General features: G+C 45.3%; 1 protein-coding gene across 4 annotated transcripts in view; it reads left to right on the top strand.

Moving 5' to 3' along the window:
* Positions 1 to 24092, top strand: part of crybg1a (crystallin beta-gamma domain containing 1a) — a 43854-nt gene that overhangs the window by 11541 nt on the left and 8221 nt on the right. For 3 of the 4 annotated variants that reach the window (XM_086181877.1, XM_086181880.1, XM_086181878.1), the window contains 8 exons: positions 9603 to 9744; positions 13895 to 15261; positions 16488 to 17506; positions 18212 to 21690; positions 23083 to 23121; positions 23212 to 23330; positions 23409 to 23583; positions 23722 to 23861. In XM_086181877.1, the coding sequence (XP_086038003.1) occupies positions 9603 to 9744; positions 13895 to 15261; positions 16488 to 17506; positions 18212 to 21690; positions 23083 to 23121; positions 23212 to 23330; positions 23409 to 23583; positions 23722 to 23861 (6480 nt within the window). Of the gene's footprint in view, positions 1 to 9602; positions 9745 to 12536; positions 12673 to 13894; positions 15262 to 16487; positions 17507 to 18211; positions 21691 to 23082; positions 23122 to 23211; positions 23331 to 23408; positions 23584 to 23721; positions 23862 to 24092 lie in introns of those variants that run through there. The other variant, XM_086181881.1, reaches the window with a different exon arrangement.

The following is a 24092-nucleotide window of genomic DNA, read 5'->3' as shown; positions in this document are numbered from 1 at the left end:
TCTACAGATGCGGTCCAGAAACTGATCAACTGTTCAGCGAGAGAATGAGATTGATTTGGTTTGTGGCATGTTTGCTCTGTCTCTACTGAGCGGCCCAGTGCACACCTCCGCTCACTGAGAGAGCAGCCTGTTCAAACTCTGATGATACTGAAGGATTGGAAAAGGTTCAGGGTTTGTGTTTGTAGACAGGACATGTGATTGTTGAGATATTTACTGGAGCGTGTGAACGCAGCGGTGTGAAGGAAAATAGCTGTTGGGCCTACAGCCTGCAGCAGTACTGTAGGTGATCGCCGATGCAGTCTACCAAAATAATCTAATCTGTCAGAGCGGACTCGCCCGCTACTCCCCTTCAACTGTGGAATCCTGTCCTTATAATTTCCAGCGGATCCCTAAGGTGAGGGTGTGGAGCTCAACAGACAAAACGAGCAGTGGTGGGTGAAAAAATGGATTCACACAAGAATCCCAACAATTCTGGATCGATGTCAAATTGCCTCTCTAAGTACATGAATGTGTCAGCAAGTTATCTTGTAATTCCTGAAAATCAAGGGCACACGAGTGGTTCAGGGGACGCCAGGTACAGGAGGGGGACGCCAGGTACAGGAGGGGAACACAAGGGTTTGATACGGGAACCAGGGACGGACTAGTATTGGAGGCTGGCTAGAGGCTAGCTCGCTCGCAGTGGGGCTAAACCCAGATGCAGGTTTGCGGTCTTTCCTCAGGAACAGTACCTTGGAGCTGAGTCTCAGGATCCTGAGTTTAGGACGAACAGGCTGAGGGGATCAGTAAAAGGAAGCTCTCCAATTCCAGGGTAGGCACCCATTTCCAGGTACCTGTTCACACCTGCTGGCTGACTTGCAGGCGGTGATTAGACTGGTCTTTGTAGATAAATATTCTGTGGTGAAAGTTCTGGAATACTGAGCGCTGCATTCAGATCTGATCATGTGAGGATGAGCAGCAGCAGCTTGTTGACTGAAGGTCTGAAGCAGAGAGGAGCAGAAATTAGTTTGAACTTGAGAATCAAAGACTGGCGTCTCGGCTTTTTCGTTCTTCACTCTTTGGATCAATCTGTGGTCCTGTCTAGAGCAGGAAAGATTTATTGCAGTTGAATTTTATGGCAACCTGTTGAACAACATTGACTTATGTCTAGGGGGCTTAAACTGGTAGTGCCTCTTGTTTGGGTGACTTTTTGAAACCTGGGAATGTTTGTGACACTTCTCAACCACCATCCACAGTCAGAGACACGTTTGTTTGGAGTAAACATGGACGAGCATTCGAAGGTTTGCTCGTGGTGTGCGGACTGATTGGATCAGTCTTGACTTGAAAAGGCGCTGCAAGGTCATAGAAGAACGCAACAAAGCCTGATAACAACTAGGTTTTATTACGCCCTGATCCTCCTCACACAGTCGCACCTGGAACCTGCTCGGTAGAACCTCTGGAGCAGTGAGAGGGCCTTGCTCAGTGGCACGTCAGTGGTGGTCGTGAGCGAGGGCGGGGGATTGAACCGGCAACTTTCGCGACTTCTCCAAGGTTCAGGCCCTCTCGTCTTTTTCAATGTAGTCTGTTCATATCTGCACCACGATGCTCTTAGACTGGACCAATGTCCACACCTCTGACCCGCTGTGGTTTGATCGGACTCTGAAGGAATCGTGCTCTGAGAACAGTCGATGCCGGTGATGCACTTTGCACTTCTGCTTTCCTGAAGCAGAATTAGAGTACATTTTTTAGTTCAAGGAGGAATCAAAGATGTTATGTACTCCACCTCTCTCTCTCTCTCTCTCTCACCGCACTTCCTGTTTGTCATCCAACAATAGTTATAGATTATAGGATCTTCAGTCGACCAGATTGTAACTGACGAATTCACCGAAGGGCTTTTTTTTTTTCCCCCAGTGAAGACTAACTGGTTGCCAGTGCGATTGCTCATGTCTGTAGAAGTAAAACCCACAGCTGAATAAAGCTCCACAAATTACAGGCCTTTCCCTCTGGTCCTGATGTTGGGGTGGAAGTCACTTTTGAAAGTAAACCAGTGGTCAATCCCTAACCATTGGTGACTCATAGAAGTCATGTAGGGAAATGGGGGGGGGGGGGGTGTTAAGCTCAAAACCAGCTTTGTCAAGTGTATTCAGTCTTTACAAATGTGTCTGAACCAAGGGTGTAGTCAATGACAGCTAGCGGCCAGGCTGTAATTATCGTGCCAGGTGATGATGACATTTATAAATGAAGCACACCTCCCCACCTGTCAGCATCGTTCCTGTTTACTGCTGCATCAAAGCACAGAGGCAGTCTGGAAAGGTGGTGATTGGAAACATTGCTAAGTTTGCAGCCAGTAAGAAGCTCTGTGGTGGTTTGACCTGTCATCTGTTGATCAGGTCTGGTGGGGAGGAAAACATGACATCTTAGTTTAGTAACTTTTTTTTTGAGAAATATGTTTATTGTCCCTAATTTTTAGTGCCACGCAGACAATAAGAGACTCTCCTCTCTGCGTGCTCACACTTAGAATGTGGTTGGCTGTGTTTGCGCGGTTCACTGGAAAGATGCTCCGGACAGCTTTATCATTCTGACACAAAGGAAACCAGCCGTGACGATGTCCTCACGTCGACTCTGGTCTCCTCCCTCCACTCCGTCTCTGTTGTTGTGTCACATGTCACTAGTGCAGCTGAAACAACACACCTGTCAAATGGTTTGCTGTTTGCGTGTCACCGGCAGCACGCTTCATTAACATGGGATATGACACGTCGCGGGATGTTCATGGAACTTTGCATATCCGTTACATGCTCCCATCTGTGCTTGGCTTTTACTGTGTGTGTGTGTGTGTGTGTGTGTGTGTGTGTGTGTGTGTGTGTGTGTGTGTGTGTGTGTGTGTGTGTGTGTGTGTACAACTGCTGAACCTTTTTGGAACACTTTTCTCTTGCCGTCATTTTATCAGTCAATCTCCAGTGTAAACGGGTCTTGCACTCAAACACCGCCATCAAAACCAAGGTGAGGAAACATCAAAGGGGCGGGTAGAAGCACAGTAAACATGACCTGGATCTGACTGTGGGTTTCAAACAAAGACTATAACGAACCATGTACTGTACACTGCTGCGGAATCACACACTTCCCACACAAACACACCTCCAGGACTGTAAAAGGAGTGTGTAGGTCCAGCAGGGATTAGCACTGGAGGTTAACACAAGTTTTTTTTTTCCATTATGGAGCAAAGTTCTTGTTGTTGAAGGGATATCAGGAAAATTGCAGTTCGACATCAGAATTTCGACTTACTGAGCCCTGGAGACACGCAGGCTTATCGGCTCTGACTCATTCTTCAACCTACTCCTCTTCCGCTGTTGCATGAACTAGAGGGGGTGGGGGTGGGGGCGGGGGTGGGGGCCGGGGGGGTGCCCAAGGCAAGAATATATCAGGGCTTTGTATTAAGGTGGGGCATTATAAGCAGAAACACTAGTTGATATTCACTGAGAAGTAGTTCACTGTTCGCTCGACCGCTTACACACACACACACACACACACACACACACACTCTCACACACACACACACACACAGATTCTCACAACTTTGTCTTTCATTTGGATGCCAGTTTATTTTATTATGTTTTGGTTGTTTTGTGTTGTACTACTGCACTGATTTTTTTCCCCAAACTTGGTGTTGGAGGGGGCGGTCATAGCGCCAGCTGCTGGCATGAGTTTTCATGTCCTCCTTCTCGTAGGTTAACCAGATCCATCTCAGATTGGGTCAGAAACGCTTGGTGAGGTGTTACCATGGTGGGCATTGGTTCAAAACAGACTTGAGTAACGCGCTGTTGAATTGAGAAGAACTGTTTTTGGGCTCCTTTATTTTCACACGCAAGTCAAATCCACACTGTGCTGATGGAGGACCGATAGCAGGTGATATGGAACCTCCCGGCCAAACAGATGAGGCCTTGGAGAACCAGCTTTGCTGAGTCCCTCATCATTGGTCACATTTGTATTCCAACACAAACTGAGAGGAAACTGAAGCTGCCTCTGCGTGAGAGGTCTCCTGGGTTCCTGTCACATTGCCTTCCCTCGTGCGGGCTGACTGGAGCCGAGCTGCTTTCTGTAGGACAGGATCTTTACTGCAAGTGATCAGCGCTCACTAAGGTGAGTTGTAGAAAGTACAAGAACACATTCACAAACATATTGGTTTAGTTTCCACTTCCCGCTCTCCACGCTGACAGTTATTGGTCCTGGTGGAGGTGCAGAGGCTGAGGCCTACTGTTGCAGACCCACCCAACATCTGGCAAACACTCTTTCCTGCAGCAGCAGTTGTTCCAGGCAGTCCTGGACAAACACGGGCTGTTTTGGATTGGTGCTGTGATGTCAGACCATGTTGGAGCCCATTTATCTCTTATCAGAAGCTCTTCTGCTTCTCACATTGCTGTGATTTTTGAAAACGTCCTTCTCCGTTCAGCACAGTTTAAACTGATGTGCTGCCTGAAGATGAAATGGAAAATTAGGAGCATTACAGAGTTTGTGTGACTCCAGTTCTTGCTACATTGTGTTTTATCTTCATGAGACTTCCAAGTCCTTCAGTGGGCAACGTGACCTTGGTAGCAGCCCTCACATCAGGCAGCCGTCCAGCTATCAAGTATTCTGCCTTGTTGTTTTTAGATGGCCTCCGTCAAAAGCCTGCATGTGTGACTCATGTTGGTGATTATCATCACCGAGGGTGACTCAGTATTTGACTTATTTCCGTTCCTTGTGCAAATGTATTCAGTAATTCAGCAGGTGTGATGGTTTGCAGAGCTCACTGTTTATTTTGTGCCTTTGTTCCTGAGAGATGAGTTAGTGTTGTTAACGGATGCTGGCAGCGGCTCGTGGGGGGGGGTGTGTGTATTTTTTTCTACCTACTCAAGCACAAATACACAAGGCGTATTAGCTGAGCCAGTTAGCAGACGCAGCCGTGCTAGCTTAGAGATATACGTGATGTTCGATGTGGATCGGCTACATGAAAATAGACGCGTCATTTTTTTTTAATGTCTGGATAACAAAATTGAGCCAGCGAGACAATTTTGTTTTCCTGTATGTGGTTTCTTATCAGTTTGGGAAACACCACCACACTTGAGAACGCAGGCTGGTGTGGGACTAGATCACGTCTTTGACTCCGACTCACTATAAGAGTGACTTTGCTTGTTAGCGCAGAATCAAACAACGCCGGCGTCGTGCCAGTGCTGTTTGTTTATTCAGCGCCGTTACATTCAGCAACAGACGGCTGACATATAAATGCAATGTTGCCTGTCATCCGGAGGAACCCTGAGCTGCTCTGGTTCTGGTTGTTGTTTTGTTTCTTGGTTTTTCTGGCTGCTACAGATGAAATCAAAATCGTTGCGGCTCCAATACTGAATTAGCTGCCGTGCTGTCAACCATCTGAGCTAAAGAACAAGTGCAGCAGCAACAATGTTTGGAGGCCTTGTGGTTGTTGGAGATTCTGAACCTGTGCCTTCGTAGAATCATTTTCAAGACACGTTTAGCAGCCTTCTGTGGCCTGGACCAGCCAGTTGTGTTGTGTTGTGTCCTCCTTGTTAACCACTGAAGCAGCTGAACACAGTTCATAAAGTGTTACACAACAGTTTAGAACAGAAACACAACAGCTAACAAGGAAGGTGTTTCTCTGGATAAATAATATCAAACTGACCCGAAATGAAAAAGGCAAAGGAGGGATTTGAGTTTCACAGCTCTGCTTACTCTGCGACTTCAGTCTGTCAAGGTAACAAAAGCTTCTCCAAACCAACTTTTGTTTTTCCTCATCATTTTATGCCTTAGATGAGACGTTGCTGTGAAGTCGAACAGAAGAGAGACTAACACAGAACCAGTTTAGATTAGATTTGGTTTGCAACAAAGAAGAGCTGAAGAACTTGTCACGGAAGTCACACCTTCCCTTTGTCCATCTGTACACCCCATGAAATCAAATGGTGTCTCAAAAATTAGGCTTTTACTCCCGGAAATCTCTAAGGTATGGGCTCAGTTGCCATGGTACTGTACATAGACAGACCAGCAGTTTACGTTCCTTGTAAAGATGTCATGAATTGTGAGCTTTGAACAGTGGAGCTTTTGTGTGGGTGTGTGTGTGTGAGAGAGTGTGTGTGTGTGTGTGTGTGTGTGTGAGAGAGTGTGTGAGAGAGTGTGTGTGTGTGTGTGTGTGAGAGAGTGTGTGTGTGTGTGTGTGTGTGTGTGTGTGTGTGTGTGTGTGTGTGTAGAACAATAAGAAAGTTCAGACAAGTTGGAGCTGGTTGGGGAATACCAGCAAGACAGAGTTCACCCAAATGGTCCCGTAACTTTGCTTCAACAAGGTCAGAGGTTGTTCTCAAGTACATTTTCACATTTATAGACACTCAGCGTCCATTTTCCTCTCACTGTAAACTGTAAAAGTGATACTTCACCCAAAAAGTGTATTTTGCCTTTCAAGTCCTCACTAGTTGGTCTTGAGCTTTCCCTTCCTGCATGGAATCTTCGTGACTCCAGAATGTAGACAGAAGCGGCCATGGATATTTTGGTTGAAGCTAAAGGAGATTGATAGCTAACAACAAGAAAATTGTCCAAAACCGTAAATTTATAATCACACACACACACACACACACACACACACACACACACACACACACACACACACACACACACACACACACACACACACACACACCATCCAGTATAATTTCACAAACATTTTGATTTGAGCTAAAAATCAACCATAACAGGAACCAGGAAAGTATTGCAGTTTGTTTTTAGCTCAAATCAAAGTGTGCGGTTGACCATCAGCTGCCGTTAGCTTCAAGCTAATTAAACACGGCTGGCTCTTCCTGCATTCTGGGGTCACAGAGGAATAATGCAAGAGGTGTAAGAACATGTCTGTGAGCTGGAGACTCCTATTTGTGAGTACTTGAAAGGTAAAATATACTTTTGAAGTGTTTGTAGGTGGCGTGTCAGGGTGGAGCAGGCTTACATCCGTCACACTTCACTCCCACAGAAAGTTTAGAAAATGAAAGAAATCTAATCTACCCGGCTCTGTTTGGTTTATTTCATTAATAGTGATCTTTATTTTCAAGGTGATTCAGTAAAGTGATAGCACCCTGTCGCTTACCCTCTGTTATAATACATTGTAGTATTCTGCAGTACATTATATAGACGTATACGTATACATATATATATATATATATATATATATATATATATATACATATATAGAGAGTCACAGGCTTGCTCATGCTTCCTCAGGCCTGCTAGAGGTTCTTGATCATTTAAAACATCCAGCAGTTTGAAGAAAGGCTCAGATATCCCACTGTTGTTGCGGTCTTGGCAGTTCTGTCTCATGAATTCCGCCGCAGCCAACCACGAACATCACATCCATCTACTGTGTGCAGTGGTGCCATGACAGTCGACATGTGAAATCCCACGCCATGCTATAAATCACTTCACACGCGGGAGGCATCTGCAGCGGGACACTGTAACACCAGACCCAGCTGTACTCTCCCCGACTGCAAGTATCAGCACGAGAAGAGATGAGCACAGTTTTTATTCCCATATTGCCACATTAAGTTGAGGGCAACAACAAGTCGGCGCACGTTTCTCGGTGGATGTTGACAAAACAAAATTAGGAAATGTAATAACTGAAGGAGGAGATCCGGAGCAGCAGGTGCAGCGAAATAAAACTGTTTCATCACCTTCTGTAACTGGACATTTTTACTGAAGAAAATGGAGAAACTGTGATGACTACTAGTCTACCCATGAATTTATTAGCTCTTTCCACACATCCTGTCATATGATCAGCGTGTTTTATCACGCTGCTGTTGATCATATCAGGTGAGGTGTGGCCGATTCCTCCCACAGCTCAGCTCACTCGAAGAATGTAAACAGACTTTGATACCTGTCAGTTGTCTGTGTCTGCTACTGCAGCACTAAAACAAAGCAGTGCTCGGGGAGGTTTCTCTGTTCAAAATGACGCCACTGCCTCGTGTGTTTACACCAAACAGCTGCTGCTTGGATTATTAACATTTACAAGTGCGATAAAGTTGTAATAGGATGACAAACAGACATCAAGTACACAGCTGGACTTCGGAGGGGAGACGATTCCCTGCTTTGTCAGTCCAGTGACTTCCTATGAGCTGCCTCTGAAAACCAGTCTGCCTCTGCCCCCTTGTGGGGAGTAAGAGTACTACAAGGATCCATGCTGATGGTAGATGGATGCTTGCGATCAGGGATGCGTGATGACTTGCTGTATTTGCGGGGAATCATACTTCTAATTTTAAGTTAAAAGTGGAAAGTTAAATAAAAGGATTTCTATATGATTTTTTGGGGGGATTTGTATCAAACAAAGATGGAGGGCTGAGCTGTAAGACTTCACATCAGTACAGTGATGAATCCAAAATATTGGGATTTTAATAAGAATATGATAAACTGCCCGGTAATGAAAACATGTTGTATGTCTTAAATGAATGATGGGGTGCAGGCGGGACATCTCTGCAAGAGCACAGCATTTAAAGGGGAACATTGGTGTCTCCAATCTGCGTGCTGTTTTCCTCAATTTTTTAGACTACGTGAGTGATGGAAGTAACCATTTTTGAAATTTCTCCACTCTGAAATAACAGTTCTCCAGCGGGCGTAATTTGACAGTAGCCAGTTGTCCCAGTAGATTTATCATAGCGTGTTTGGGGGCTGCAGCAGATCGGCCCTTCCTCCGCTCTGGAGTGATTTCCAAAATTGTTGTTTCTATCACCCAATTTGATTAAAATAGCTGGGAAAATAGATCCAGGTTGGGAAAAAAAACTGAAGTTCCTCTTTAATTTAGAATAATATTTTGACTTTCGATGTATTGTGCAGCCCCAGCTGAGATCCTGCGAAAGGGAACTTTCTGCAAACATGAGCTAATCTTACTTTGTTTTCATGTTCTATCACAACAGAACGCCGCCCGGAGTCAGTTGAACTTTCAGATCAGTGCCCTTTTCCTTTATTTCTCAGGAGTGAAACAACAACTCCAAAGTAAAAGCGTCACTCTTGGGCCCCATTATAGTTCTGTCTGATACTCCGATCATCTTACTGGTCAGAGGGACTCTTTACTGGGTGTGTTTTGTCCGTAAACTTTTGGAGGCAACCAGGTGACTGACAGCCCTCCTCTTCCTCCGCCTCTCTAGTTGAGCCTCCTCATGCCTCACATGTGTTCCACAATCCTCTCAGGAGCGCTAATTGCTTGGCAAGCAGCGTGTAGTCAAGTGTCACATTGTCTGTGTCCATTGTGTGTGTGTGTGTGTGTGTGTGTGTGTGTGTGTTTGTGTTGGATTTTATTTTGTAACAGAATGGAAAATTCGTTGTGGTAAAAACAGTGAGGCGTGTCAGCGTTCTGTGGCACACCAGAGCAGGCTTGTCTGGATTATTAGTTTTGTGGTCAAATGAGTAACAAAGAAAAATGTGCTGCGCTTGTGTTGATTTACACACAAAAAAAAAAAAGAATTTCCAAGTTGCTGTTGAAGACTTTGATGGGGAAAAAAAAAATAACCTCGACCCTCTGTACAGTGAGAGACAAAGACTCATGACATAATATCCTTCTGACCCCCCACCCATCTGCCCCCTCCTCTGTCTGTTTCCTGCCTCTCTTCCAGGAGTTACGACCAGATGAGTGTTACCACGGTGAGCACTTTCCGCACTGAGTCGGACTGGGACCCTCAGTCCGAGTCCACCTCCGTGATGAGCTTCGACATGAGTCAGCTGGGCAGCCCCACTTCACCCTCCAAATACTCCAAGGTAACAAAATACCTCCATTGGTGCTGGATTACAAACTTAAACTACTGCGATAATTCAGATGATTATTTACCCTTCAGGTGATATTGAAGCCAGAATGTGCTCTAACCTGCATCGTAATTGGTGTGTAAAACTGAGTCATATCACATAGCTTTTAAGATGTGTGTGTGTGTGTGTGTGTGTGTGTGTGTGTGTGTGTGTGTGTTTGTGTGTGTGAGAGTTTTACCTCTTTTTTTTGTCAGGTTTTTTTTAATCTGAATAATGTTTGCTTGTTTTGATTAGCTGAAGCAGTGGACTTGTCATCATCAGTGTGCATCTGTTGTGTTCCGGTGGTTCACAAACAGTGTTTGATTCCATAAATGCAAAACATAGAGACAGAAGAAATAACAGCAAAGAAGAAATGAACAGTAACTGTGATGAATTACTGCTCTTCTCCTGCCGCCGTTCTCTACAGCTAAAGCAGCATGTCGGGTTGTTTGAGCAGCAGCGCCCTCTGTTGGCGCTAACGGGTTAATACAGAATACAGGTTCAATGTTGAAGAGAGGAGAGAACTGCAATTAAGCTGAACAACAGCACCGAACGCTAGCAGCGGTTTGGCGTGTGGTCAGAATGTCAGCTCAGAGGATGAAGCTGAAGCTGTAATGTTGCTGTAATTGTGGGAGGTTACTGATAATTTATGAGGGCTTTGATGCTCCTCTGCTTGGGGCTGGAGGCTTGGGTCTGGACTATTATATCAGTTCATGCTAGTTTATACTTCTATTCCACTGCATTTCAGAGGGAAAGATTCAATTATGATATCCAGGAGTTAAAATGAGCTGCACGTCCTTCAAATGCTGGATCAAAATGCCAATAAAATGTTAGCATCAGGAATAATAATTCAGAAGTACAATACATAATATTATTGATCAAAAGGAGTCTGTGTGTCTGTGTTTGGAGTACTTTTAATAAAATAAGTGCTTCGTTACCTTTGGCTTAAGCTCAGTTCACTGCAGGACTTTGGCCTGGTATTTTTGATATTTCTGTTACTTTTTACTGCTGCCAGTTAGGGTTGGAACACTTCAACAGCTTTTCTGTCAGATGTCGGTTTTATTGGAAATGAGTGAATAACGGGTTTGTTGGGGAGTAGCGAGCTGCGTAACGCCGCCGTTACCAGCTTTTCTGTTCATTAACGTACATACAAGTGACGTGCATTTCGTGCTTGGGCTCCACAGCATTGAATTGGGTTTAAATCTATCAGATCAAATTATTTATATACTTTTATAAGGTTCAACATTTGCAAATAGTTGGAACCCCCCCCCCCCCAAAAAAAAACCAATCCAAAAATACTCACGTAAACACATCAAAAATCACTATAGCTGGTGTCTGCCTTCTCAAGTAAATATTAATACCTCCACTAGTCATGAATTGACCAACACTTTGTTTGTCGTCATCTCTTGATATAAAGCACGATACGTAGAGCAGAACCAGCCCTGAACGCCACACAGCAGCTCAGGTGTGTTTACCTGGACAGCTTCAATTAGTAGTTTCAGCACAACTTCATGACTTCACTAACTCTCTCATTTCTGCCTGCAGGGGACAGTGGTGGTGAATACACACTAACCTGTGTGTGTGTGTGTGTGTGTGTGTGTGTGTGTGTGTGTGTGTGTGTGTGTGTGTGTGTGTGTGTGTGTGTGTGTGTGTGTATCAGGGCGTAACTGAATCCTATGGGATCTCATTGTTCCTGCTGGACTTGAACCAGTCTAACCAGCTCAGAGTGGTATTAGGTGCTGAAGAGGAAAACTCGAATAATATCAGTAAATATTTCCAGGCAATATTTTTGTGAAGCCAGGTGAATTTGGAGTGCAGGAAAGATTTGTGTCCCGACTTTGTTTAGTGTTTTGGAGGATTTCTGAATGAACCGGCCCCCCTGCAGGTCTTGAGGGTGCTTTTGTTATCTGCTACTGACATCAGGAAGTGATTCAGGTCAGCTGACAGTTGAGGAAGTGGGGCAACACGCATACCAATATGGTAGTAAATCTCCACCTACTTGACATTTATGACTGCTGTGAGTAAATACAAGGGCTTTCATTGAACACGCATTGTTATTTTTGTGATATTAACAGTGTTTCCTTAAATGTGGTTGATTGAGTGATGGTCCTAAACAACTGGGAACAGGTACAGTGCTGATGGTCCTCCAGTACAAATACTGCAGGTTTGAGATGTTGCAGCATCTAAAAGAAGATCTGAGTGAGGCAGTTCAGGTTTTCCTTCTGTTTAGATATGAACAGGAAAACCGGGTTACAGACTGTCCTAACCTGCTGTTTGATCAGTTAAATAAAGTGAATTTGACACCACCGGAGAGAGAGAAACAGAAAACTGCACAGAAAGTTCTGTGGGAATGTTGTCGATCCCTCTTGGTGCGGTTAAACACAAATTTGGACATTTATTTATTTATTATTTGCACTGGATTAAACTTTTATTGATAGTTTCTTCCCCAAACTGAATTTTTCCTCAATTGCAGGTACGTTGGATAAAACGCGTGCTATTGATCTGCTCTGTGGTAGAATGAGGAAGGGTGAGGTTGGCGGGCCTGTCCACACCCTTTCAACGCCACTGGATTGTGAATTCCTTCAGCCTTTGCGCCATGTGAAATGGCTTTTTCATGATGGTTTTGTTTTTTTTCTTTCCCCTTGTCTGTCGCTGCCATGCAAATGGCCATGCCCCGCAGTCACACGCTGTCACAGCAGCGACACTCAGCTAGACACAAGCAGCTTACTGTAGCCAGTCCTGCCTGTCTGCTGGGAGGGAAACACTTCATCTCTTACCAGTCTTCATTTTTACATTTGATCGACCGGAACGTTGAGTTGTTTTGTTTTGTTTTTCTTGATCTTTATATTAATCAGACACACACCTCCAGGATTTCAACACCTTTTATTCCAGCAATTCAGCATGGTATGTTACAGTTTTTGTTTTTTTCACATGGTTCTCTCTCTGCTGATATTAATGTTTATACTCAATACAGTCAAGGTGAGTGTTATGGCGACGTGATGTGAGTGTCGGGTGCTGTTCCACAGCTCTGCGTCCCCTCTAGAATGTTCCCTATCATCGACTACACTTGTGGTTTGAAGTTGCTGCTGCCGCTGATAGCAACTAATAATTAATTCACCTCTCAGAGGTCGCCGGTGTGTTTTCAGGGCCTGGCATTCTTTTACTGTGCGCGTATAGTTGATAGCTGCGGTAACGACCCTTGAGCTTCGAGTCAGGCGTATTTCTGTCGAGTTGGTTTTTAGTCGCCTACAGGAGTTCAGCTGTCCTGGTGTGGTGGTATTTGTGTCTTAATGTCTACTTTTATGTTTGAAGTGTTGTCTCACATATTTTAAGGATAATTTATTCAAGGTGAAGTATTTCAGAACACGTCAGCAGTGACAGCAGTGGTGAGTAACTGTGTACGTTTGTGTACTTGTACCGTGGTTGTCAACAACTTTGAGGCACTGAGATACCTGTTGCTTCCACCTCTATTTACGTAACTAAGATAGTCAGGGACATTTTTTAAAAACATATCATTAAATGTGTTGTATGAAGAGCAGTGGCAAACGTCACTCAAGATTAAAGCTGCTAAAAGCAGGGTTGGTGGGCCAGATTTGGACAGCCACAAGTAAAAATGCTCTTTAAACATGTAGGACCTCAAGTTATTCATTATTTTTTCATGATTTGATCAGGCGGCGACGGACACGTTGTGCGGGATGTCAGTTTGTTGCAGGTGAAGTCAGAAAATGATGGCGAGGCAGAGACGGTTACAGACACAAGACATTTCAGCAACACAGAGTCTGTTTGCTTTTGGGCCACAGCCCAGTATTAAACTTCAGTTATGGTCCTCCAGGGGTTTGGCCCCCCGCTCCTGTGTGTTTTAAGTGATTGTGTGAAGTTGCTGGGATTTATTTATGGGCACTGAAATATTTTTACTGTGAAGAGTAATAAATGTTTAACTTAGCATGCAGCAAAGATAAGAGGACTGTAAAGCTGCGTCTGAAGAGCTGGTGAAACTTCTCGGCTTTTGCTCAAATAGAATTTTGAACTGGCATTTCTGCTTTTAATCCAATAAAGTTGCTCCTGCTCCACCGGAGCCAGAAAAAAAATACCAGTCACCGCATTTATCTTTCTTGTGCTCTTTCAGGAGGAGAAGAAGGGAGTGCTCAACCGTCTCACCAGTTTCTTCAGCTCCAAGAGGAAGAAGAGCAAGAACAGTGTCTCAGACGCATCAACTGATGCAAGCTGTCCTTCATCCCCAACATCCCCCTTCTCTCCGCACTCACCGCAGTTTGAACAGAAAGACGGGCCGAAGACTCCAACTCCTTCAAGAAAAGACAGCACGCTAACGAGGCTGGAACCCACAAAGAGTGGTGACGCCCTCAGCCAGTGCTCCAGTCCCAGCACCTCCAGCGTCGTCTCTCTGTTGACTGATGCAGCAGATGTCCCCTTTGCAGATAGTAACAGCAGCGGTCATAGCAGCGTGAGGGAGGTGCATGTGTGCAGGGTGAGCGCAGCCGGGAGTGAAAGGAATTCTGGGAATGTGACCCCCACCGCTGTAGACCTCGCAGCAAGCCCTCTCTCATGCGCTGATCCTAGTTTGGAAGTGGGTTTTACAGAATCAGTGGTGGAGGAGGTCAGCAAAAGGCTGCAGCTTAACCTGGAGGAGCGTCTTGGGAAGAATACAGAAGGTCCCAGTCAGGAAGGGGCAGTTAGCCCGAACACCTTAGCATCACCTAAATCTCCCTTTTCAAAGGCAGCTGATGCCCCCAAATCACCAAACTTGACGTCTATAAGTTTGACCACAAAGAAAACATCTGTGAAAGTTGGAGAGAAGGGCCACAGCACTGCTCTGAAAGGAATAACTTTAGGTTCTCATTCGTCCACCTCGCACCTCATCACCACTAAGGGTGAAGATTCTCCAGATGTGGTCAGGGACAAGTTGGCAAAGAGCCCTGCACCGGAGATGGAGCGAACGTCCAGAGGGGATTCTCCAATTCAACTGCACAAAGCCATATGGGTGGAAACGCACCTGGGAGAGGAGGAGAGCTGGGGGAGGGAAGGAGAGAGAGAGGAGGATATAATGAAAGAGGAGGACCTAAGAGCAGACTCGCCTCCCGTGCTGGCTGTACCTGTCATAGTAATTCCTGAAGACGATTCAGTTACCCAGGGAGCTGCAGACAGCCCCTCTTCCCCCTCCAAGGTTTTACTACCCAGTGGCAGCTCGCCAGAATCCTCCGTTTCCTTGGCAGCAACTACGGGGGAGTTCCAAACTAACAAACCGCAGCCGGAGGAGCTGGACACTGGCGCAGACTCAAAGCAAAGTTCCCTTCAGAAGAAACACAGGTCGAAAGAAATCCGTGTTACACGCAAGACTGTGAATCTGCCGTCCAAGCACAAGGTTTTAACCCATCAAGTGTACGTTAGCCCGGAGCCAAGTTTGGATGGGAGTGACCAGGAGGGAGAGGGATACGGCCGAGGCTCGACTTCAAAGACATCAGACCAGGCGAAACCGTGAGTGTCTGTTTCATTGTTTTTGTGTGTTTGCGGTGTAAAAAAGCCTCTTTGAAGCTGTGAGGAACAGAAAGCCGGAAAGCAAAGAGAGAGTTAAGCTGTGTGCAACCTGAGCTCTGAACCCCCCCCCCCCCTCCCCCCCTATTGTCCCAGAGCAGGAATATGCAGGCTCCACTGAAATATTCATATCCTGCACGTCTAATGAGACACAGCGGTGACAGATTGTGCTTCAAATTCCCCAAAAGCAATCATTGCATAGCTACACCATAATTAGACTAAAAATAGTTTAACTGTCAATGTGAAAGGAAGGTCTCCGGTGTTTCTTTTACCTGTGGTGAGTGAGTCGGTTATTACAGAAGCTGATGAGCAGCTGAGTGACTGGACGCTTTCATTGTTAGAGCAGGAGAGGCAGTAGAATAGCAGATAGCGCTCACATGACTAGGGTTCAAATGTTTGAGGTTATTGTGCGCTCCAGGCGAGGGATGGTCACACCTGAGAAATGCCTTAAAACTGAAAAATGATTTATGCTTTCAGAACAACTGCAGGGGGATTCTTTCAGAAGGCTGAAGTTCGGCCACGCAGGGTCTGACTTTGCTCCCTCTGCTGCCTTTAACTTGAGAATCGAACGCAAACGCACAAGTTTGATGTGTTTCAAATCATAGAAATACGAAATTGAAAATAGAAGTCTCAAAATTAAAAGTTTTAATAATGACTGATGTTTTAAAATGCATCCATCAAAATGAAAATTTCTGACAAGATATGAAAAGTGTGATTCTAACGTGTGGAATGAATGGTGTCGCAGTGATTTATCACGCAGTCGCAGTCACATCGCGGCTCATTGATTTCAGTGTTACCAGAAACACAGCCCGGTGCGATATATATAATTACATAAGTAAATGTTATCACCCAAAATAAGTAGAGCCTGACTGATACTGGAGTTTTATAGCTGATGCTGGTAACAGTATTTGGCAGTAAGGGAGTCCTAACTCTTCATATGTATTTTCTTATGTGTTCTCTTCATTTCTTTGCTGTTTAACTCACGTCTGCTGGCGTGTTGGGTGTGTTGGTCCTGCTCATACTTGCTCGTGTGAAGTAGCCATTCTGACTAGGCTAATTGTTAAGTAGCCAATTCAAGATTCTACCTGTGCAACTGCCCATGGCGTTGGCGTTCCTGACTGAAATGTGGGTACAAATGTTTCTAATGTTCCCTCTGTTCTCCTTCCCAGAGGCATTGAAAACAACAGCAATGTGGAACTCCAGGAAAACAAACCCGAGCCACCCCCGACGACAGATGAGACGACACGCTCAGACACTCCAGAAGCTGTAGTACAGGACAGCTCAGACTCAGAGGCTTCTGACTTTGACAAAACATCTGCAGCCTCAGATATGAACAGAGTCAAAGCTGTGGGGGCGAGAGCCAACGGGAGTAACCAGGCTGCAACCCCTAAACGAGGGGTTAAAGTAGCAGCAGAGGGTCAGAGCAGGACAGCAGGTGTAGCAAAGGCCCCAGCAGCAGGTGTAGTTGGAGGCAAGGCCAGGATTCTGACTAAAAAAGACACAGCGGAGCAAAGCAAAGAGAAAACGGGTTCTGCGATACCTCCATTAAAAGACCAAAGCACCACTGGTCCCTTGGGTGTGTCTGGTTTAAAGTCTAAAATCCCCAAGCGGCCAACGTTAGACGCTGATGTTAAAACACCCGTGAGAACTGATAAACCTGACAAATCAGTAGCTGACGCCCCAGTAGCTAAACTCCAGAAACAACCTAGAACGACCAAAGAAGCATTAAAGTCTCCCGTCAGTCCCACAAAACCTAGCAGGAAACCGAGCTCTGAGGAGGATAAAGGAGGAAAAGCCCTGTCAGGAGCCATTTCTCCCACCAAAACAAAGCCTATTAAACCAAAGTCAGATGAGGATGTTGACTCATCGGCAAAGCTGGTGAACGGCGTGGAGCAACACCAGGAGGAAAGTACCAAAACACGCGAACAGGAAAATCTGGATGCCAAAAAGCAGCAGCATGTGGAGAAAAACGCTTCCTTGGCGTCAAAGAGTCGTTTGCCTGTTTCGTCCCCCACAAAAAAGAACGAGGCTCCTCAGGCAAGTGGAACCAACGCCAGGAAGTTGGCATCTGCTCTGACAGACTTGGACAGAACCAAACTGCCCCAGAAGACTCCAGAACCACAAGAAGCAGCAGTGGAGCGAGCTGCCAGTGAGATGCCACCCACAACCCCCGAAAGCCCCAAGAAAGGTAAGATAACTGCACAGTACTCCCAACGCTTGGTATCGTATTAGTATTATTCATACTACACTTGTGTCAGACTTCTTTTCACTGAAACTAAGTGAACAGTTACAGAGGCACAAGAGTAGAAATACCCAGATTAAAAAAATACAAGTCTCAATTCAATATTCTACTTAAAAGTACATCATCCTCATTGGATTTTTTTTTTTTTGCAGAATTTATCTCTTCAAAGTAACTAGTAGTTGATGGCTAGAGATAAATGCAGTGTATAAGGTAAAAAAGTGCAGTATGTCCTGTAGTGGAGAAAAAAAACGACAAATTCCACTTAAGAATTAATACTTGAGTAAAGTATAGCGATGTTGACATTGTAATTATATTTGTAAAAATGTTGGATTACTTTCCACCGTTGCTTGTTGCTTTAACAAGTCTACTATTAAATGGTTGTAATGGTAATTGCTGTCTTTTAAAGAGCACTAAAAGAGAATTTCATTGTTCAGAAAAACTAATTTTCAACTGTGCACATGAACGTGTTTCACTTGAAAGAAATAGATTGACTTTTTTAATAAAATTATTTGCTATTTGCCCCCTGCGAAGTGTCAATTTTCACTTTATTTTTTCGCACTGATAATGTTCATCAGAAAAAAACACGTCAATGAGCACTAGCGGTCTGTTATGCTAAGCTAACTTGCTCTAAAGTGTGTATGCCTCCATCAGGAGGCGTTTTATCACCAAGACCATCCAGACTCTCCAAAGGAAGCGTCAGCCATGAGGAGAGTGACACTCCGGCTGCCACCAAGCAAGAGAGAAGCCTCTCGAGGCTTCCCAAACATACCGACAACGTCAAACAACAACAAAAGGCTCCGGTGAATGATTCAGTCGACTCATCGTCTCCCTGCAAGCTTCCCACACGAGGTCAGAGAAGCCCCTACAAAATCAAATTTAGAAAACCTGAACAAACCCCAACTGAGGATTCTTCTAGCTCGTCTGCATCTAAAAAGGAGCGAGAGACATCTGATAAACCCTGTGATGGCGTTGGAGCAGATTGTGCAAAGGACAGCGCCAGTGATGGAAGTTTCAAACCGGTGAAGGAAGACATTCCAGATCTCTCACACAAGAAGTCTATCACCAGCAAAATGAAAGAGCAAAGCCAGTTAGAGGAAAAAGGAACCAGTCCTGCGACGGTGGAATCAGAAATCACACCAGCAGAAAGCAACGATGAAGTGACGGCGGTAAACTCTCAGGTGAATGTTGATGTCGTGCACACCCCCGTCACGGATGTCAACAGCGCTCAGACCAGCAGTCAGTCAGAAGAAAATGAACCCTCTGAATGCATCACACTCGAGTCATCACTTAAAAATGTGTCTCCCATTCAGAGTGACAACACTGGGGAACAAGTCACACCAGAAACGTCTACAGAAAATGTCAAAAACAAGCTCCTCGTAGAGGGAACTCAGATTATGAGCAGCTCAAAACTGGATTTAATCCAGGAAAAAGACATTCCCGTGTCAGATTCTTCAGTGTTGTCTCAGGACAGCGTGCCAGCTCAGGAGGATGGAATGGAGACATCAGCCAAACCTGTCGTGGGTGACATAAGTACTGACTCTGATCAGGCAGGTGTAGAAGCAACAATCAAGGTCACAGGTACTACTGCAAATACTACTACAACTACATCAGCCTCAAAAGAACAAGCTCTGTCTTCAACTTCAGTCGATGCTGACGTGGACATTAAAGTGCAGGAGCAGGAACAAAACACAAATATCACTCCTGAAAATGACAAAGTGCCTCCCAGATTAAATCCACTAAAAGATTTTGAGGTAGAGGAGAAATGTAAAGAGGAGATTGGCAGGAAACCAGCAGAGGCAAAAGACTTTGAAACAGAGACCCTGACTGTTTGTGAATCAGCCAAGAATGTTGAAAATCAGCTGGACAAAGAGCCTCTCATAAGACAGGAAAAAGACTCAAAAGCAAGTGAGAGTCTGAGTGACACAGCAGTGGTTAGCAGCGACAGCGAGGAGGAGCGCAAGGCCTCAACCATGGAGGAAGAAGAGGAGAAACATGTTATAAAACCAGAGAAAACAGCACGTCTGTCCTCAGAGGAAGAACGTCTGCAGGATGACTCGGGGGAGGAAGCACACACAGCGGTTACCGTGGAAAAGAAGAAGCGGTGTGAGGAAGAAAAAATGAGCGTTCTGGGTGAAAGTGTGGGGGATAGAAATAAGAATCCTGCGAAGAGTGGCGATCAGGAAACAGAGCAGCAGACGACAAATGTGCAGGAGTGTAAACTACCTCTTACTAAAGCAGAGGGGGTGCAGAGTAACCATGCAAAACAGGAGGACAAAGACGTCATAAAGGTGAGACAGACTGAAACTTTGAGGGCTGAAGGCGCTAAGGAAGTGAGCAAAACATGTGACTCATCAATGGAGAGGGTACCAGTGGAAACTTCACATGAGGCAGCTAACATTAGCGACCAAGGCGAGAGCCTTAAAAAAACAGGAGAGAAAACTTCCACAGAATCAAAAGAACCAAATGCTACGCTAACACAGGAGAGAGACACAGGGGATTCAGCAATGAAGAGTCTGGAGAAAGAGGACTCATTGATGGCTAACTGCAAAGTTAAGGGTGCCACTAAGAGCAGCCAGAAGGACAAGAAGTCTGTCACAGATCAACGTGAGGAGAAAGCAGCGGATCAACCCACAGGCTTCAATGCTACAGATGAGAAACAAGAGCAGAAACCCAAGCCTGCAACAGCAGAAGCTCTCGTGAAGACATCAGAAGATTCAGAATTACCAGGAAAATCTAATGTGTCTGCAAGTAAAAGCGCTGTCGGTAAGACTAACAGGAAACAAGAAAATCTCTCTGAAAAAGGAGCTAAAGATGAAGTTGCTGAAAAAGAGGAGCAGCAGAGAAAGGCGCCGAAGATCGATGCTAAAAAAGATGCAACCAACAAAATGGATCACCAAAAGGAGAAGTCCACCCCTGCTTCAGATAAAATACCCGTTAGTACTACGGATCAGAAGAAAGATGAAGACACCAAAGACTCGATGACTCGTGCTACACGGGGACTGCCAACAGGAAAAGAAGAGAAAACCATAAACCTCAGTGATTCACAAAAGCCTGCAAAGCAGCCAGCGCTCAGTCCGCCTATTTCCGCCGCAGCGAAATCCTCCACGCCACCTCAAAGTCCTCAGCTCAAGAAGGAATCTCCCTCCAGCTGGTTGGATGTGGAACACCATAAGAAACACAAAAAGGAAAGCAAAAGGAGAGTGGACGCCTCAGCCAGTGAGGACGAATCTCTAGAGCCGGATGATTTTGATGATTTTATCAGGAGCATTAAAGAGGGTGGCATCCCCTTCTCACTGCCCCCTAAGAGGCACAGGCGGGGGAAGTCCCCGTCTCCACCTTTCGCTTTGCCGGCCATAAAGGAAGAGAGAACATTTGATCCCAAAAACTTCCAGTTTGGCTTGAGAAAGAATGGCAGAAGTTTAAGGGATCCTTCCCCGGCGATGTTGCTAAAACAAAAAGCAGCTAACAGGGAAGGACGGGCCGCGGAAAAACGTGGACAAGACGACTCCGGACCCACATCGTCAGACCAGATGGATTCACTTTATGAGGTGACAGGAAATGATGGAGTCAAAGAGGCTGAAGTTGGAAAAAAAGAGGAAGCAAACAACGAAGAAGAGCCTGGGAAGCTATCATCACGACTACAAAGGATCTCCATCCTCTCCAGCTTGCTGAGTTCCCCTCGCTCTTCCAGGAAGAGCAGAGAGGAAGTGACCCTCGACCCAAATAGCAGTGCTTCATCCAAACAACAGCAGGACCTGCCCACGCTTGGAAGGCAAGCGGCTGTTGATTCAACGTTGCCTGGTACTGGAGCAGATAAGGAGGGTGTAGAGGAAGGTGCAGCGACGGGTGGTGGTGACGCTACTGTAGGTGAGTCAGCACTCAGCCCCTCCTCTCCTCCTCTGCCCTCGTTCTCAGACGTCAAACTGCCTGATCACTTAGAAAAATATCTCAAGAAGAAAAAAGGCTCAACAAAGACCTCGAAACCCAAACGGAATATCGAGGAGAGTCCTGCAATGGACCAGGCCTTGGCTCCTCCTGGTGACGTAGGCCCGAAGGGCCCTGCAGGTCTGCCTGCACCCAGCAACCACATCCAAAATCCCATCAATGGACTCTCCACTTGTAAGAGCAAGGTAAGAAGATTCAAACCAGTGTTCCCTTCACTTCTACTCATCTGTCTCAGTTCAGACAAATCAGGCTTGAAAGCAGCTTTTACACCTGTGCTAAAGACATAGTTGGCAGTGTGTGTGTGTGTGTGTGTGTGTGTGTGTGTGTGTGTGTGCGTGTGTGTGTGTGTCACTTTCATACTCCCCTCCTTTGTTCTCTTCTGTTGTTACATTTGAATAAACATGCAAGTGAGGACAAGAGACAGGAACACGTTGTCTGTCTGGAATTGAGCAGAAATCTTTGCCAAGTTCAACTAAAGCTCAAGTGTCACGTGTCATGATAAGCAAAGCAGACGTGGAAGTACCAACACTTCCTGACTGTGCTGGGTCCAGAGGGTCCTGGAAAACCTGGGAAAGTCCTGGGATAGTAAATAAACGGTTCAGGAGAAGTCCTGGGATTTTGCTTCAAAGATTCGGGTGTTTTGGAGTGTGCAGTGTGACATGCAGGATGGGAATTTTGATTCATTTTGCTGAGATATACAGTGGTAAATACTGACATGGATATCTCCGGTGTAAAAACATGTACATGTACATGCAGGCATTGAAATGTACTGTATCAGCATGTGTGTATTGTGTGTGTATTAACCTTCTTTTCAGGGATTCACCCAAGTAATTCGTTTTTCCCCTGATAAATTTGGACTTTAGTAGTAGTAGTAGTAGTAGTAGTAGTAGTAGTAGTAGTAGTAGTAGTAGTAGTAGTAGTAGTAGTAGTGTATTTGATCAGAATGATTCATTATTTTACTTTCTCATCATTGGTGTCAGTCGTTTAGGTCTGAATTGCTTAAATCTCGATTGGACCTGATGTGTCTTATCTTGTTGGTCATAATATTTTCAGTTCTGTTGAAAATAATAATAAAATTACAATATACAGAGATAATATTTTACGATATTATTACTTTATATTATTGTAAGACTCAGCCTGCACCCAAAAGCAGCTGGCAGAAATGTTCTCCGCATTTACTTGAATCCTTCTACCTTAAGTAAAGTCTATTTTTATGCTCAGAGTATTTTTACTTTCACTGAGGTAATGAATGTGTACTTTGGCCCCCTCAGACATTTGCATCATCATGCAAATAAAACAAAACTTTGCACAATGTTTTGCTTTTGATTTTCCACTCACAGCACTCAGGCGCTCCTCCCTCTCTCTCCCTCCCTCTCTCCCTCTCTCTCTCTCTCTCTCTCTCTATCTCTATCTCTATCTTTCTCTCTATCTCTCTCTCCTTGTTGAACGTTCTGGCATATCAAGAGTGTTGTTTTAACATCTTCCAGCTGACGTCTGGGTAACTTTACTTATCCAGTCGGCTGCAGGGATTTTGAAGCCTTTCAAGTTCACATCTGAAATGTCTCACTTCCTCACAGGCACCTGCAGTGAGAGGGTTCCACAGAAGACCTGGGAAGGTACAGTCCCTGTTGTTTGGTGTTTTTTCAGTGTTGGAACTTTGCCGCTGCAGCCTCAGGTGGTGATGACCCGTGTCTGTCCTGCTCTAGATTGTCATTCACGAGTGTGATCAGTTTGGAGGTGAAGCGTTTGAACTCTACCGTGATGAAGAGGACGCCACGGCGATGAAGCTCTCCCCCGTCATCTCAGTCCGAGTTGTCAGAGGATGGTAAGAAGCAGCCTCAGCTTCGATACGAATACTGATGACTTCAGGTTGGAGAAACGTTGTGTGGGCTTCTCTCTTCAGCTGGCTCCTCTATGAGAAACCGAGCTTCCAGGGGCGCACCATCGCCCTCGAGGAAGGACCGACCGAGCACATAGTGAACATGTGGGCCGACGAGGGTCCTCCAACGCTGGACCAGCTGGGTCAGCCTGTTCCAACAGCTCCTGTAGTCATCGGCTCTATTCGACTGGCAGTGAGAGTAAGTTATAGAGTACTGCAGTATTCTGTAATACCTCATAGTTTCCCTCTGAGGATCCCACAAAATGAGATTTAAATATCTGGTTTACCATCACACTGAGTCAAGGGGTTTTTAATGAATGGGTTTTGTGTTTGGCAGGACTACAGCGTACCCAGAATAGACCTGTTTGCTGAGGTGGATGGTTTGGGAAGGATGTCGTCTTACTGCAGCGACACAATAGAGATCGGCTCCTACGGGTTCCCTCAGACCACCGGCTCCATCAAGGTCCACTCTGGGGTGTAAGTTCACGCTAAGTTCTTTAAAGTTGTTGTTTTATTTTTTTCCTCTCTGCTGTTGGCAACCCTGCTGCTAGTGGTTAGGTTTGAAACACACATAAATGAGAACTTTCCCAGGGGGAGGGTCTGAGTGCAGCACCTGGTTTCTGCCCATAAAGGTCTGCAGGCTGCAGCTTGGGGTTGCCATTTTTACTGCTGATCATTATTGATGAGTAGAACTTGCGTTTCTCACCT

This window comes from Aulostomus chinensis, chromosome 17 (assembly GCF_037954235.1).
Source record: "Aulostomus chinensis isolate RoL2024-O1b breed Wild chromosome 17, RoL_Achi_v1.0, whole genome shotgun sequence".
In the NCBI taxonomy this organism is placed as follows: Eukaryota; Metazoa; Chordata; class Actinopteri; order Syngnathiformes; family Aulostomidae; genus Aulostomus; species Aulostomus chinensis.
Note: the sequence above shows the minus strand (reverse complement) of the source record. Positions and strands in the feature narration are given on the sequence as shown.